Source organism: Platalea leucorodia (genome assembly GCF_965183815.1).
Source record: "Platalea leucorodia genome assembly, chromosome: 3".
Lineage (NCBI taxonomy): Eukaryota > Metazoa > Chordata > Aves > Pelecaniformes > Threskiornithidae > Platalea > Platalea leucorodia.
The window spans coordinates 31,829,436-31,847,034 of record NC_138825.1 but is presented as its reverse complement, the minus strand read 5'-3'; the positions used below and the strand labels follow the sequence as shown (position 1 = coordinate 31,847,034).

Below are 17,599 nucleotides of genomic sequence, written 5' to 3'. Positions count from 1 at the left end.
AATCCTACTTGTGATCCAGACATGCATAAACTGTGCCTCAAAGTAGATTGATTAAAAATTTAATTTCACAAATGGAAATTACTGACTTGAATAGCTTATTTTCCATTCCCATGTTTTTATTACTTCCCAAAAAAAGTTGGATTCTCATTGATTAGTAATCCAGTGTTCATTTGGAGCAGAATGTAGCCTCTACATTAAACTGGGTCTTCTTTTTGCTAATCAGTAAGACACGTTCTCTACATACACAAGCACTTATTTAACATGACATATTTATTCAGATTTCTAATGTTTGTATTTTATGATGCTAGAAAAAGGTAGCTGATATTTCTTAGAGCTGATTTCTTTTTGAATCCTGATTAGTGTTAAGCTACGTTTAGGTACAAATTGGAATTAAAATATAATACAACCATTCAGAATATTAAGGTAGTGTTTTATTAGCTGAATAAAATCAGGTTAAATTCCTAGCTATAGGAATAAAAAGGCTTGTCAAAACAAAATTTCCATTTTAAATGTCACCTTATCTTCATGAACTAAATGATTGTTCCTGGGCATTCCACCCTTCACAATGTGAAAGGTAATTTTATTCTGAAACTGGAGGAAACTGAGTTTCTCAGCTTCTTAGCATCTCAGCTGTAAAGCACCTCTACGTGTGCACTGTTTTGTGTGTCTGACTTATTGATGACCTTTTCAGAATTTCAGATGCAGCATTGAATTTCCGATTGGTATTAATAGGAAGACATGCAGGCTTGAAGACCACAGCTCAAGAACTCAAGTGTTTACAGTTTCTGATTTGCACCTATACTGCTGTAACCATGGGCAGCCCCATAGACTGGGCACAGAAATCTTCTTCAGTCCTTACTTTGTTTAGACTTCACCTTTCCTTCTAGGGTCACTCCTACTAGTCATTCAGCACTTCTATTCTTTTTGCGGGTATGCACCAGATACTTATGAAGAAAGCGGTTGCACTATGCAAGCCTGCAAGATAACTGGATGTATATAGACAACCAAATCTGTGGAATACTATAGTTAAGGTGCAAGAGGCAAGTCTCATTTTCAGAACAGAGACTGCATGGTGGCGAACCACTCAAAGGAACAGATTCACAGCTAGGACTGAAGTCTTAATACTGTGGTAGTGCTGTGCCTCCTTTGAGCCAAGAAAAAACTGGCAGATAGCTCTGCAGTGTCTCCCAGCCTGAAGTGGAAAGACCTCCCGGGAGCAGCTGCAAGGTACGCAGGTGAAACTCCATCTCCATTCCAAGTTCTGGGAATACCTTCCCCTTCTCATAGGAGGCAAGGGTCTTTTACAGACAACAGGAACAGTGCCAATGATAGATTGTCTGTGGTTTGCTTGTACCAGTAACAAAGATTATGACAGTGATCTCAATATTTTTTAAGTAGGAAATTAGGGTTTACATAATATGATTTTATTATAGTTTATATAGTTACTTGCAGCTTTTTCATGGCAGGACTGTTTCATGCCACAGATATGCTATTTTTTTTGACAGCATTTCCCAGTCAGACTTCTTGAAAGCTTGCATGCAAAACACTTGCCATCATCTACAAGCAGAAAGAGATTGGCAGGAGGCTGTTCTCTGTGAGAGCTACTTAATTGAGGCGTTGGCACCTCACCCTGAACTGAAATAGCGTCATGGGCATGCTGCAAATATTTTCCTATTGCCCAGACTTCTCAGTGGGGAGGGACTTGGCAGTAAGCTAAGGTCTGTATGAAGGGTAGATTCTGTGGTCTGTTTAGTTAAGATCTAACCACCAAGCGTACATATTTTACTGGCAGCTGCTGATGGGCCTGCTGGTCATCTGCTAGGTTTGCCAGATTACTTTTGTAAGCAAATCAGGGATACCTGTAACTTTCAGACCGGTGCCTCTTTCTGGATAGAAAAAAAGATTTCTCACAGGTGAGGAGCTCTCCATTCTGTTGAAGGGGCTCAGGCTATCAAATAACAAGCATACTCCCTACATTTGAAAAAATGATCCACATACCAAAGAGCCAAAACCAATAAGAATGTTTGCCAGTGACCCTACTATATTCCTACTGTACTCTGAACTGCAACGAACGCACTGTGATATTGGAGGTTGCTTTACAATTGTGATAGCAAGGCTGATAATGCACTGGAAATAGATCACACTGGTAAAATATGATCTCTTCAATTTGGCTGACAGATGTCTCACAGAAAAAGCAGAAGTTTTCATATGCTAACCTTAGAAGATTGTAACTACATTTATAAACTACATGGATTAAAATAAGTGGGTGCTGGTGTAACTCTGGCCTGACAAAGTCTGGGCTGGAGGGAAGGAGCAAATGGGTTCAACCATAGCTGAACCGCAGAATGTGAGGCATGTACTTCGCTCCCTTATGCTAATAGGACTGGGAGTCCCCAATGCCTTCTTTGAATGCACCCTAGAACTGCCATAACAGTCACATAATCTAAACTGCAATAGCAGCTGTGGATTAAAAAAAAAAAATTTTTTTTGAGAGAGAATTCTACAAAGGAGAATATAGTAATAGGAACTAGTATGTAAGATATTGTAAGTAGGCCTGGATGTCTAATTTTTAATCAGATTACATATGGTGGTGTACAATCATTTATATTCACTAATAGTCAGGATAACCCATTTTTAAATACTCAGAGCTTTAGAGCTGCCAGCCCAGTACTCCTCATTAGCACTATATTCACTAGCTTTCCAAAGCATTAAAGAAATGCTTCTAGCACAAGAGCTCACTTAGTTACTTGATGTTAGAATTCGATGGCGTGTACCTGGAGTGCAGTAGGACCATCTCAATGTTACTTCACAAGTACTGGCAGCAACAGCACGGTTTGCAATATCCTACTTTTCTTCCTCTAGTTTAAGAGCAGCTTAAAAAACAGATTCCTCTTACAGTCACTGAAGCTCTGAAACCTGCTGGGGTGCCCACAGTTGTAGCAGTAAAATAATTCCTGGTGTTTAATCATAGTGCCTGCTATTAAAAAGTCAGGAACAGCTACACAGTCCCAGTGTATCACTGTCATCTCCCTTTTGGGAGATTTTAGGGGAGATTTGAGCCAGCTCCCAAAGCTGATTTTGCTAATGACCCAGATACCATGACCTTGGTGAAGTCATTTGCAGCTAGCTCCACAAAAGAGACATCGGTGTTTCAGTGCTTGATTGTTAGGCCAACTCACGTGCAATGGGATCTTCAGCGTCGAGATGGGCACGGCAGCTTTCCTGCACAAAAGCCTACGTGCTGTTGGGGGCTGAAGGATGAGATCCTCAAAAAGCAACAATCTGAGTGAGAAGCTACCTAAGCTGTGTTAAGGTCTTAATGCTTAAAGGTTGTCAGGTATCAAATTCCCGAGATGAAAAGGAACATGTCTTCAGTCAGACTTTGACCATGAACTCCATTCTAGAGATAAAAGTCAGATCATTCTTATAGGAAAGAGGAATACACAGTGGGTGATATATGGGTTTTCTGATTAACTGAAGCATATTTAAATATTGACTATGGAAAAACAGCAGTTCATTTCAGAGCTGTTCTCGAAAGTTAAGAATGATACTCCTGTAAACTTTTATCCAGACTTATAATATTTTAGAATATTAAACTGAAGTTGAATATTTAACAAATCACTTTGTGGACACATATGCATGGTATTGCTCAGTGTTTACAAACAGCAGGACAGTCACCAGCATCATTCTGGCAGTCTTGCAAGAAGATCCAAAATCCAAGGAAGAATTCTCTCATGCTGATCAAGAATTAAATGGAAACAGATTCTGAATCACAGTTTGACGGCACTAACAGTAAAAACAATTGCCAGACACTGATTACCATATGTGGTATGTTTGTGTTATGTTTGGAGAATCTGTACAAGAGAAACAGCTATTTCACAGCTTTGTTCTCACTTCTCGTTAGCACCTTGCAGGCTTCTAAAATTCTTGCTAAAGGATGAAAGTATTTAATTCATAGCCACCCAACAAAAACCAGACAAGGTGTTTTCTCACTGTTCGCAGCATAATGCCACTGTAACATTTTACTAGCCGGAATCTAAAATGACCTACTCATCCCCACACAAGAACTCAAAAACAAACCAACTCATCCCAACCACTAACAAAGCCTTCAGAAGACAAACTTAACTTCATAGTCCCGAAGACACTCAGGCATTACCCAGATTTCAGTAAGACCCACACACCTTTGAGGATCTGGACCCCTAATCCTTGCTCCTGAGGATTCTGTCCCATTTCAAAGGATTCTATGGGTTAGTTTCCAAAAGATGCTTTGATCAAAAAAACCCTATTCTCCCCAGCCAGCATTCCCCCTATGAATAGCCAGAAGATATAAGATTGATGTAATCTGCTTCTACACTGTCCTCTGTCCTTTCTGGCCGGCAGAATTAGGGTGCAAGCTAGAATTCTCAGCTGGCATGGCAAGACAAGCATGCCACAGTGCTTCAGAGACTGCTGCCTGGTAAGGTGCCTTTTGGAAGTCATAGCCCACTGGAAAAACAGCGAGGCAATTATATGCCCATTCCTAAAAGTCACTAGCAGAAATTTGGTTAAGTGGACTACAATGAAGTATGGATAAATGGCTTTGGAGAGCCATTCTCCTCCAGAACTGCCCCTTTCCTCTGCACAAATGCTTCTACATCCTGAAATTAGGACTCTCAAATACATAGAAATGTTACGGGGCCTTCTGCAGGATTCAAAGAAGAGGACAAAGCTGTATTTGTTTAGCCCTCAAAAAATATTTTTAATCCTTTTCCTTAAACTAAAGCAATTTCCCAGGACAGATTGGATAAGGGTTGAATGATATAATGTATCGTGCAATGATATACCATGCAATGTATATATTATAGTAAGTCAGTACTGCACTATCAGCCTGTTTCGATAGATGGAAAATGCTCAATCATCAGTTAACAGGTTGCCTCATTCCTCCTGTGAAGGTAATTTATTTATCACTAGCTGGAAATTCCAGCTCAGAAGTCCTGTTTGCCATTTTTGAAGGGAACACAGAACCAACAAGGTAACATGATGCTGTTTCTTAAGATCTCTGGGATCAAACAGTCTTTCCAGATCCTTATGCATAGGGAAAACATCAGCTGCTATTGTATTGCTATTTACCTGCTAGTGGCAAGCTGGATTTTTATTAAAGCTTTTTTGGAAATAAACCTGCAGTAACAGCAAATCAGATCGAACAAGTGGCATTTTTATATACCATCACTAATATGCCACATTTTGTACCTTATTCATACTGTGCAGTACCTAGTTACACAGCTTGATGTGAGCACCCATTATCAATGAAACCAGTTCAATGGGAATTAGGTCCCTAACTACCTTTAAATATTTGCACATCTGAACCAAACTAGGAGCAATACTTGGAGAAAAAGATACTATTCTACATCAAGAAGAGTGGCAAAATCTGACTGTTAACCTGAATTTGAATAAAAAGTTTTTCTATAGAGGTTTGGGTTTTTTCCTATCAGATTATTGATTTATTTTAATATCTGCTCTTTCTTCAGCATTCTTAGCTTTACCAATTTTAAAAATGTAACATTTTTCACATGCAAGTGTACTTTGAGATATAGTTGTGTGTTCCTCAAAGCACTGTAAACCTGTTGATCCATCTTCTTGAGAAAACATTGTCCTACAACCTGGATATGCCTTAATCTTTGGCAGAATTAGGATAATATATCATAACCCATAAGCGTCCAAATAAGAACAAGTTAAACTGATAGTTTTATGTATGAAATGCTCAATAAATATCACATTTCCTGCCTAACTTTAATCAACGCTGAAAGCTGAATAATTATACAGAGAAAGTATTTACACAAATAAAAAACTGTATAGCCCGAAGTATTAAGTACTGGTGGTGAAACTTATTTACACACACACATAAAATGTTATGGAAAACTGTTTGAACGGACCTTGAGGGGAAAAAAATCCCATATGAAAAACATGTTCTATTTGTTTTCCAAATTAACTAATTCCTTCATTAAAGGAGTTCTTGTGTCAAACTCTTGTCTCAGTCTGCCCTAGTCATACAGGTATGGAAAGTATTACACACACAAAAGACACAGAGAAACAAGTCATCTCTTAGCAATCTACATATGCCACAGTTTTTTTAAGTGAGTTCTAACCCCAACCTGACACCAACTTTCTCAGCAGCCTTGGACAAATCAGCTGAATGGTTCTTATTTACCCACCTCGCGTGGCATTGTGAGGGAAAACTAACGCTTACCGAGTGCTCAATGACAGAAGCGTGCGCTTGTGCTCCACACACTTTTACTGTTGCTAGTACTACAATTTCCTCCCTCAGTCCAAGCATTGATTTTTCATTACGAATATAAAGGCAGGAATAAAGCCAGAGCATATGGCACTTTATGGTAGAGCAGTCTTTATAAAATTGCTAGCATGTGACAGGCGCACTTGTCAAAACCTAGCTAACCTATATATTCACCTCCAAACAATCTTTGTGACCTTGCCATATATAGTCTTATATTAGAAAGGATTTGAAACTTTTAATTATTTGCTTAAATAAACTTAACCTTTAAAAAAATTGTCCCTGGCACCCAGCTGTTTCTGAAAAAAAACCCCAATCTTCAGACATCTTTTATAGAATAAAAAGGCATGGAAATTGCAAGCTAGTTTATATCCTTAATATTTGCATGATCATTTATTTTTAATTTAGCTAAGGTAAATAATTTTAAAAGTTTTCTCTTTTATAATGAATGTATGTGACAGTCTTTAAAAACTGGGTTTTTTTTCTTCATGTACCATAATACCTGCTTGTCTATTTTTTCCTCAGTGCAACTATCAATGCTGCATTTACTCAAAGTTCAGCAATAACGTATGCTTGTATGTTAGCCAGGTGCAGAGAGCTAGTTATAATAGGAAATCTGGATAAAACAAAGAAATGGGGGTGAGTATTATCAGCAGAATCTTAAGAAATCAATTGCTTTCGCTGTTCTCTACAGTTTTCCTAGAAGCTTCAAAGATTCACTTACACAGTTCAGTATTTGTAATCTTTTAGAATCTGTGACAGACATTAAATTTGAACACTTTGACTCCTAAAGCCTGAATTCTGCTGCCCTCACTAGCAGATACTTTTTTTCTTAGCTACTGCCAGGATAGGCACATGGAGCCTCTCTGCCCAGAGCCTCCACAACAGCACTGCAGGATGCCACACGGAGTGAGTGCACGATGCTCCCTTCTTCCTCTTCACTGCAGCTGTATCGAATCTATGTAAATCCATATTGATCTACTTACCTCTCCACTATTCCTAACCTAGGCTGGGACAGGTGCCAGTTTGCTGAGTTTCTGAATTTAGATTTTATACCTTCTGATGAGAACATTATCCATACAAGGATCTTTTTTAAGCTTAGAGCAACTAATCTCTCAGTCACTGCTTCGGGCTCTCTTCAAATTCAGGCTAACACCACTGCATACACAAAATATGCCTGATCTTTTAAAGATTTCTGTGAAACCCTAGTAAGTAGGGACTACCTGAAAACAAACAAACAAATCTGAAAATCAGTAGTATAACTCTTCCCTTATATCACTTTTGCTTACTTCCCATCCTTCAGGAAACAATGATTTTGGAAGCCATAAAAGGAAGCTATTCATCACTGAAATGTCATATCATCACTTTTTCAAAAGCCTTCCATAGAAAGACAGAGATTTAAGATGGCAGAGTAAATTCTTTGCTTAATCCAATTAGCATTTAAATATTTTAATCAATAAAAGATGACAATTGGACTGGGCTAGATGCCAGCTCCCTGAGAGCCATGCCTTTTGTCACACATAGTCTCAGTTGCACTGATGTGTTACTGAACAGTAGTAAACATACCAGAACAATAAATGTCTATGACGCAATATGGGAGCTGTATAAACTTAAAATCTTTACCTTCTATGGCAGCAAAAGGAGTAACAGAAAATTACCAGCAAGGAATGATTGCCTGTAGACCGGACTGATAATGATATATTTAAGATGCCTGTGGTGAGACCCATTAGCCAGTAGAAAATGGCAACTGTGAGTTCTGTGTTTGCTTGTGGCCTGAAACAGTTAATAATACTGATATTTAATCATCATAACCATGATGAGGCAGAAAAAAAAAAAAACCCTCAACATTTGTTTTCCCAATACCACTTGGCAGAGCAGACGAGCATATAGTAAGTGCATTTGCTGGAAGTGCTTATGCTTAATGAATCACTAACATTGCTAAGTTCAGTCTGCATCTTTCAGTGCAAACAGAGAGACAGAAAGGAAGGAGAAGTCGTTTCTAGAGGTTTTCTACTAGAAACCCAGTCTGGAAATGTCTGCTTAATCTGCCCATCAATTCAGTGGTGCCTGAAAAACCTACTTGCTGTTTATTACAATTGAATGACAGCAAGGAAAAAAAAACACAAACAAAAAAAAACGTGTCAGAAGCGTCTTCGTGAACCATGTAAGAAAGTAATCTTTACCAGAAATACCCGCATGGAGAATACTCCACTCAGCTCTTCCTTCAGTTTCTTGGCAGGATTTCAAACAAATTCTTCCAGGTCCCTTCAACACATCTGTTCCTGTTGCCCTTAAGTGGGTGAAGTAAGCACTCCCTGTCAACGGAGAACTCGCGCTTTCTCCATGTGATAGCCAGACAGGATGAACACGCGCATACCTCATGCAAGTTCTGCTAAGTGAACTATGCCCTCCCCCCATAAAAGCTGATGAAAAATCAGTTTCTGATGAATTTCAGGTGATAACTTCTTCCATGAAAGCCCAAGCGCTTCAAAACCAACTGGTCTTCCCATGAGGCACATTTATAATCCTCACTAAAAGAAACATTTGGCTCTGTTATTTGTAAGGGCTGTCATCACGCCTTATCAGATTGTCCAACCAGTTCTGCTGATTGGGAGAGCAAAAATATTTTTGCTTAATAGCAAACCTCAGCTGTGATGCGGCAATGTGTTCATTCTCTCATCATATTCAGGGCGAGTTTTCCTGTTGCCAATATTCTGTTTCACACCCTGCCACATTTTTTTTTTAAACCAGTGATCTGGTAAGATACTGTAAGCAAAAGAGACACCTGCATGATCCCATGCTGAACCAGCGCTCACTGAGCAGGTAGTTCTATTAAGCAACTGCTAAGTCAGTGACTGGGCAGCAACATCCCAAAAACCACTCTCGGATTCTCCAGCATGCAAAGCAAATGACCGAAAGGGGCCCATCTTTAGGCTATATATACTTACAGGAGATCAGGAAACCCAGTTTCAATCCAGGGAAAACCATGACTTGTCTGAGGGGGTTTTTAAAGACTTTATTAGCCCCAGAATCTTATTCTCAGTGTAGAGGCTCTATCACAAACTAAGTTTTGCCATACCAGATGTAAAGAGCCACAGCTCCTGCCTGCTCTTGGCTTACTGCCTTTCAATGAATAATGAATCTCTCACGCTGGGGATTCTTTCTGTGTCTGGGAAACTTACAGCTTTGTATTAGGAAAATACAGCAACATGGTTCATTGCACTATTCAAGCAGCTGCTTAATTCATTCTATTGTTTTTTAATTTTTGCACATACCTCTTATGTCCACTGATAATACAAAGGCACCAATCATTCTTGTCCAGAATTTATGACGGTGAGACTGGCAGAGGGTCCTTGCCTAAGCATCTCTGCGTAGAGAGATGCCCAGCTAGTACAGAACTGGGATATTTGTGCAATCTGAGGCACTGCGGAGAGATGGGCTGACGATAGGAGTGATACCAGAACAAGCATGTAGGTGCAACAGACTTACCATCTGAAACCTATACATCTCTTATTTTGCTAAATAAGAGATTTTGGTGCAAGTCTGGGCCATTCTCAAGAACAACTGAATGCAAAGTGGTCAGTGACATCCCGGTATATAAGACAAAGTCTTTCTTGCTATCCTTCTGATAATGAATGAACAGAATAAACCTAAGAGGGAAAAAAAACTTGCCACATTTCTACAAGTAAACAATTAAAATAATCCTAATGCCTTGGAACAGTATTGCCAAATGACTAGCCTGGATGGTCCTTTCTCCAGCTTCTGCAGCAGAAAGAACAGGGTTAAAACAAACAAACAAACAAAAAACCGAACATGGGGAAGAATGTGAAAACACGAGGACCCTTCAACTGTTCCTGTTCAATTTTCATCTAACTGTCAGCTACAGGCACAGTAATATTTTTATAGCTAATCTGCTCTTTTCTCTCAATAATCTGCATCAAAATGTTGCTTATACTTAGCTCAACCATAGCTCTGGCCAATGAACATGCAGAAACAGCAAGGACAGTATAGGAATTCAGCAGTACTGAGGAAAATTCTAATCCTACTAAATTTGGCAGCACAAATCTCTTATGTAACCTGTGATTCAGAGGACAGTCTGATATCTGGCAACATTAATGTGTTCTTCTCAGTACATTAAACAAAAATGGCAACTTTCCATTACAGATTTTCTTTTGTTTTTCACTGCATAATGTCTCAGGAAAGGCATCCCATGCTAACAAGACATTCTTAATATCAACAAAAATGCTTTTATATGACAATTCAATTATACTGAAGGTGTATATCTTTAAAAGCGAACTTTAAGTGCTTCTTTGCCAAGATTGCCTTGAGCTGTGGTGCATCTCAGAAGTGCAGGAGAGGGCTTGTGATCTAAATTTAAAGCAATGGGTCTCCAAAACAATGCTTGGAAAATGGGCTTTTCTGAAAGTCGACTGTTACATCAGCAAATTTTACAGATCTTGGGAACTGAACCTCTCACAAGGCTAAGAAGGTTTGAGAGCTACAGATGGAGGATCCCAAGCACATACAAACCACTAGAACAGCAAACCACTGTTGGTATCCACTATTAAAAAAAAAAAAGAACAAAACAAAACCTGTCCTCCTTTTCCAATAAAAATACATTCTAACATGCAAAAGCAGCTGCCCAGTAATAGGATACAGGTGCATAAAAGCTCTATTCACAAAATAATTATGAACAAAGGATCATATTATTTAAATCCCTGTTGTTCTCAAATCAGTTACAAAATGAGGTAAGAGTTCATTCAGTGCCAATATTTACAGAGTGCAATAAACATTCAATTCATACCATGTACTCAAGAATTGCAAAGTCATGCTTTTGAAATAGAGATACTGTTTTAGGAAGACAAGACAAGAAGTTTTATTCACAAAATAGCAAAAATCAATCAATCTTATAGAACACACCTATAAAGGGTGAAGAGTTCAGAGAATATCGGAGAACCTGACACTTGAAATCGCCACACATTCTGCTGACAAGCACTTGCTGCAAAACTTGAAGCCAATTATAGACATTTTCTTTTCATCCATACAAAGGATGTGCCATAGAGATGTACACTAATATTAGAATTCCTTGATGTGGCTGGAAACAAGCAGCCACCACCATGTGGAAATAACTTTGCAGGCTGCCAGCTATCACCAGCCAGCTAATCCATGTACCTCCATTCAATTGTTAAGGCAGGTGAAGCTTTTAAATGAAAAGCAGCAGCATTCCTCTCTTTTTCAGGGTGACCGAGCTCATTCCACTATCCTGACAAAGCTTCTTAGTAAATATAAAATGCTGAAAAGAATTACCATTTTAGCAACTGCAGGATGTCAACACATTTGGAACAAGAAACTTTGGTGGCAAATGCTCAATAATGGATAGTTAAGGGTGACAGGAAATGTCAGGCAACCCCCGTTAGAGGGCTACTTACAGCGCAACCACAGCATGGCAGGAGCTAAGAGCAAAGAGAGTAACTATATCCCCAGTATTCTTTATTTTCTCCCATTAATGCATAGAAAGAACAGCGATTTTTCAGTCTCCATTCCTCATGCAGTTGTGTCAGTAATAGATAGGAGAACAAAAGGAAACCTAAACCAGAGTATCTATTCATACGGAAATTCCCATTGATAGTTTTTCTGTTACAGTTGAAAGAAAGTTACAAAAGCACAAGAGATTGCCAAGAGGAGATTGCTGGGAGGAGTAAACACTTAAATAGGTCTAGTTAAAACCCCACCGTGAATTGAGTACCATTCTTTTCCCTTAAAATGCATGCACAGTGAACACTTATTACTCTCCATAACAAAAATTGCTTTCTTATGTAGAAACTAACCAAAGGACAAAAGAAATGCAAAGTCACACTCAGCCTCTCATCTTCAGAGAGGCTCACTTCAAGTCTTATATCAAACCAATGCTGAAGAGAAGGCAGCCTGCTTTGATCTTTCAAATTTGACATGTATATAAGCAATTACATCATAGAATTCACGTTTCAAACCAAGTATTTAAAAGCCAGACTAACTTAGGAAATGATGAGACTGAGACCTGGCATTAGAAATTCATGCTTATTATTTTATTGCCTTGGGCCACCAGATGCCATATGTAAAGCCTCCTTAGAGACTAACCAGGGAATAGCTAATCAGTCTTACTGCCAAAGTAAGAACTGTCAGAGTAACACACTAGGTTTCAGTAGTTTAACAATTTGTGATTCAACCAACCCTACTGTAGGCAGAAACAAAATTCAACAGGACAATTGCATTAAAATCTGAAGAGCAATACTTAGAGGGGAGGACGTAATAGTTTGGAGTGAGAGTAATTATAAATACCTACAGGCATAGAACTAAATGAACACGCTACTTTAATGAGGTGATACAAGCTCATATTCTATACATCTATAAAACATGACTGTCAGGCAAGCTGAAGACTCAAGATACGGCAAAAGAATAAAAGCATTCATCTCAAAGATTTGTGTTATGATGGTAACATAGTTTCAACTTATCCACTAGGATCTTCTCATTCACTCTGAACTGTATCAGTTGCTGCAAACCATTACCTTTAAATATCATTGAACATTAGGGCTAAAACAACAAAAATCAAATATTATGTACATTTCTAGGCAAACAATCAGGCTGTCTTTACCTCTCATCTCGTTCCAAGTAACTGTATTATCTTCCACAAAGTAATATTCACAAATGATTTTAGAGAAAAGTTACTGTACAAAGACACAGAAGTTCAAGTTCATAAAAAGACTAGTCAATACAATTAGACAGAAGTTTGCTTGTAGTTCTTCGTATCCAAGACCTTCTTGCCACACATTGAGCAGATGCCTATAAGCACACAAAAGGTGTGTAAATTACTTTTAAATCATTTAAGTTTTTCTTCAAAAACATAGTTGCTATGTTTTTGTAAAGATCATTTTCAAAAAATTGTTTAAATGAGCTCTCATTGACAATCTATCTGTGCATTTTCTCACCAGATATTGCAAATTCAGAAGTAATAATGACTTCTAATAGAAATCAGTATTTGCAGCATACGTGTAATACTGCCACTTAAAAAAATAAGCTCTATTTTGAGAGAATTACGATTCACAACACTGCCCAAAGCCTCTGTAATTTGCTGGAATACTGGAAGAGAGCCAGGAAAGGCTCCCATCTGGCAAACAGGTAAAAATGGTGTATTATTAAACTTTGTAAGTCCTGTAGCCAAACCAAGGCCTGAGACAGACAGAAAGTAGCTAGGCTAAGAAAATATAGTCACCAACAAACTGACTGCTAAATGGAAGATTAACAGGTGGGGAGCTTCAGACAACTGAAAAAGTTGAGAAGAATACGATTTCATAGAATTAAGCTATTTATAGAGTAGTAGAAGTGAGAAACAATGGACACCAAGAATACTTGAGAGCTGAAGTGAAGATGACCACTGATGTCCCAGAGGACTTTGACCAAAGAGTGGCAAGTCAGAAGATCAGAGCAGCAAAAAGTACACAAGTTTGGCAGGGGCAGAGGGGCAGGTTGTCTCCATGTCTCCCTCTTCTTCTAAAGCAGAAATGTGCTAAATCTTTTGTCTGGTAGGGTCACATCTCATTTTACAAGACTATTCATCAGCAGACAAAAAATGTCAAGTGGCAACTATTCCTGTTAACTCCCTCCAAATCACGTGCTTTCGTATATCGACATCATGTGACTGGACACGTATCTAAAAGTCCATTAGGAAAGAGAACAGCAGGGAACGCCACAGGATTTACTTTGGAGAGCAAAATCCAGCCCACAGGGCGTTCACTTCAGGTCTAAATTGAGGAGTAATTAACTTTAGATTGCCTCTCAGTTTCAGAGATATGCAACAGTTGAAGGACTAAGCCATATGACTGCATTTGCTTCAGGAAACATGCCACAACCACGTCTTTGCTGGTCAGAACTAGAACCTAAAGCACTTAGAGTTCTGAATTTTATCAAGAAACCAGATTCAACCTGGTAGGATACACAAGCAGGCAAAGATGAAATCCTGAAGCCCACCCAAACCAGCCATAAGTTTAAGAAAGAGAACAAGATTCTACCATATGGGATTCAGGCAGCCATCTGGTGAGCATCTAGCAACCAGAAAAGGCAACCCTCCTACAGCAGGCTGCTAAACCACTGACTCAGTGACACAGTACACATTAATAGACCAATTAAAGTATTTTCATAAACAAAACTTACTACTGGTTAGCTGTAGCTCTACATCTAACAATTGGTTCACCCCATGTCTGTATTATGCTGTGTGGATTCCTCGGTATTAATAATGTAACTGAGTTCATGTTGCTTTTTTTCCCCTCCAGGAATTACAAGTTTGAGCCCTTTTGCTTACCTACGCAAAATCACAAGACTAGTAAAAGTTTTATGTCCTTAAGGCTCTCCATCAAATTTGCTTGACGTTGATTTTTTTTTTTCCCCCCCCCTTGGGAATTTTTCAACAGTTTTTAACAATACTGAAGATGACTTATGAATATGGCAGATAGAAAGCTTGCAGATATAAGCAGAATTTCAGTACAGTCATTCACACGTAACTCATAGGTACAGAAGGATTTCATATATTATGTACTGCACAGTGCAATATCTTGCTTTCTAGGGATGACAATTATATTCTTCTTTTTCATTTTTCAGTTTAACCTTAAGCCAAGCTTGACTTATAATGCATCAAGTGTGTTCACAACTGGACCAGAGACTCCTTTTACAGAAATGAACCTTTCAATGGCATATGTTAAGCCACTGAATGCATAAGAATACACGCAGGCACAAAGACAACCATGAGCATGATTTGCCTTCAGAGACACTTTCTTAAATGCTTTTACAGCTTATTTTATTTTCTTCTCTTTGCCTTTTATTCCCCGGCTTTTATTAAGCTAGCCCATTGCTTTACTAAGATCAGAAGCTGGATTTTTGGTTGTTTTGTGGGGTTTTTTGGGGGGTGGATAGGTCCGGGGTGTTAGGTTTTTGGTTTGAGGGTTTTTTTGTTTGTTTTGTAGGTGGTTTTGTTTTTTTGAGACCACTATTTAGTAAAAAGGGGAGAGGAGAGAAGGGAGCAGAAAAGGGACTGAAATAAGCAATTGAGTTTTACAAAATCTATTTTTTTTAAACTAAGAAATATCAAACTTGCTAGATGACAGTTTTATATGCAATTGCCAAGATTAAGTTTACAGTTATTCTTCCAATTCTACTGCTTTAGGTACCAGAAACATTCTAAAAGAAGCAGAGTCATAGAACGACTTAAGTTGGAAAGGATCTCCAGCAGTCTCTAGTCCTGCCCCTATCCCACTCAAAACATGGCTAACTCGGATGAGGCTGGCTCAGGTCTTTTCAAGTCAAGCTCTGAATACCTCCTGCAGTGATTTCACAACCTGCGTGGGTCCCTGTTATTACAACATTTGACCACCCTCACAGTGAAAATTGCTTTCCTTGTATGTAATTAGAATTTTCCACATTCTAGCCTGCGTACATTGTCTCTTACTCTATTCCTGTGCGCCTCAGAAGAGTCTGACTCCATCTCCTCTACGCCTTCCTATTAGTAGTTGAAGATAGCAATTAAATCTCATCTTAGCCTTCTCTTTGTAAGGCGAAACAAATTCAAGAGTTCCACTTGCTCTCTAATTTCAAACCAAACTGCGGTAATTTGGTGTTCAGTGAAACTCACCTTTTTTATAGGCACATCCTTGACAATAGTGAGACCCTGGCTGATGGACAGAACTCTTACAAATCCGGCATATTGCAAATTTGTTCTTTCCATACGGATCAAACCTGAGAAAAAGGAAAAGTATTTTATTTATACACCTTGAAATGAACCATTTCCTCTGCCTCATCATAAAAACTCTAAGCCAGAGGGCACAGATAGAAACTCCAGCAAAAACTATAATTTAGAAAAGGGACATACAAGGGTTATTTCTAATAGGCTGAACAAAGTCTACAGAAAAAATCCCACTTTCCCCATTAAGAGAGATTTCTTGTATTACAGACAAAAACTTAACACAAGTAGAACTAAAAATGCGTCTTTTTCTTAAGATACTAGACCATTTTGAACTTAAACACTTTACAGCAGTGTCTTGCCCCCTTGCATAACAGAACATCCCCCAGACATTAGGAAAATGCTCAACAGATTGTACCCGCAAAATAAGCCTTCCTGGCTCCTCTCCTAACAAAAGCATCAAACCCTAGCAATTTTGGTGAGAACTGCAGTAAAATAGTTGCCCAGACTCTTTGATTCAGCAGAAAGCACCCATGAAATACATATGGACATACTTTTAGCAACTAAGTGAATGTCATAATCCCCACAATTTTATTTTTTTTGTTAAAGTGTATTTTGGACAATTTTTGATGTGCAGGAAACAGCCCTCAGTTACAGCAAACTGACTTTTTTAGCCAAAATCAGTATTAAATACTAACCTCGCCTTCTTTGAGGTCAATGCCTTGTTTTCATTTAACTTGCGGCCACCGCTTTCTACAAAAAGAATGAAACCACAAACCAATAAATTTCCCAGATCCAAGCATACTTAAAAAAGCTTAGTTTACAGCTTTTATACATGCGCAAATAAAGTCACAAAGAGAGATAAAACTTATAGCACAGCAGTAAAGCACAGGGCAACAGTGTACTTTATACTGTGCTCTGTTTGCGTATTGTTATTCCATACAATGAGGAAAAAAAACCCCAGACAAGTTCAATACTGAAGAGCTCAGGGTAAACAAATTCCCAATGCATTAAATTAGCATGGGAGGGAAACTATAGGAGGTAAAAATTAATGGGATATTTCAAATTTTAGCCTTAAGACCATAAGATAGCTCAGCTGCCCAACCGGCTTCAAGATACCTGAAAAACAAGTGTCAAACCACCCCAAGATTACCTGTAGTGTTTCTTGCACCATCTTTCCACGTATCGGGAGTGATAACCGTGCCGAGTTTCTTCTCACCTACGTAAGGAAACACGGCAAAGGAAAAAAAATTAAAACTCCGCCGCGTTCATACTCACAACAAGCGCTGCCCGCGGCAGAATGACAGCTCACAGACGGACGTTCCCGGAACCGCCACCCACAGCCCGCCCTATACAGCCCGGGACCCGCAGCTGCTGCTGCTGCTGCTGCTGAGCTCAGCTCAGCTCAGCTCAGCTCAGCTCAGCTCAGGGGACGCCCGGGACGCCCGGGACCCCCGAGGGGAGGGGAGGGGAGGGGAGGGGAGGGGAGGGGAGGGGAGGGGAGGACTCCCCCGGGCCGCCCTCACTCACACTTCTCGCACACCATGGCGACCCCCACCACCACAACAACAACCAGCCACTTCCGGGCCCGCCCCGGAACTGACGCGCGGGCGCCGCCGGTTTCC

At 39.3% G+C, this 17,599-nt stretch overlaps 1 protein-coding gene across 2 annotated transcripts in view; it reads right to left on the bottom strand.

The window, feature by feature from the left end:
• CRIPT (CXXC repeat containing interactor of PDZ3 domain) overlaps positions 1-17,575 on the bottom strand; it is a 46,190-nt gene extending 28,615 nt beyond the window's left edge. Inside the window, exons 1-5 of one of the 2 annotated variants that reach the window (XM_082307010.1) lie at positions 17,505-17,575; positions 17,128-17,193; positions 16,673-16,727; positions 15,927-16,030; positions 11,232-13,087 (exon numbers count right to left, since the gene is read on the bottom strand). In XM_082307010.1, coding sequence (XP_082163136.1) covers positions 13,023-13,087; positions 15,927-16,030; positions 16,673-16,727; positions 17,128-17,193; positions 17,505-17,520 — 306 coding nt within the window. In that variant the 5' untranslated portion in view covers positions 17,521-17,575 and the 3' untranslated portion in view covers positions 11,232-13,022. Of the gene's footprint in view, positions 1-11,231; positions 13,088-15,926; positions 16,031-16,672; positions 16,728-17,127; positions 17,194-17,504 lie in introns of those variants that run through there. The other variant, XM_082307009.1, reaches the window with a different exon arrangement.
• Positions 17,576-17,599: the final 24 nt, after the last annotated feature.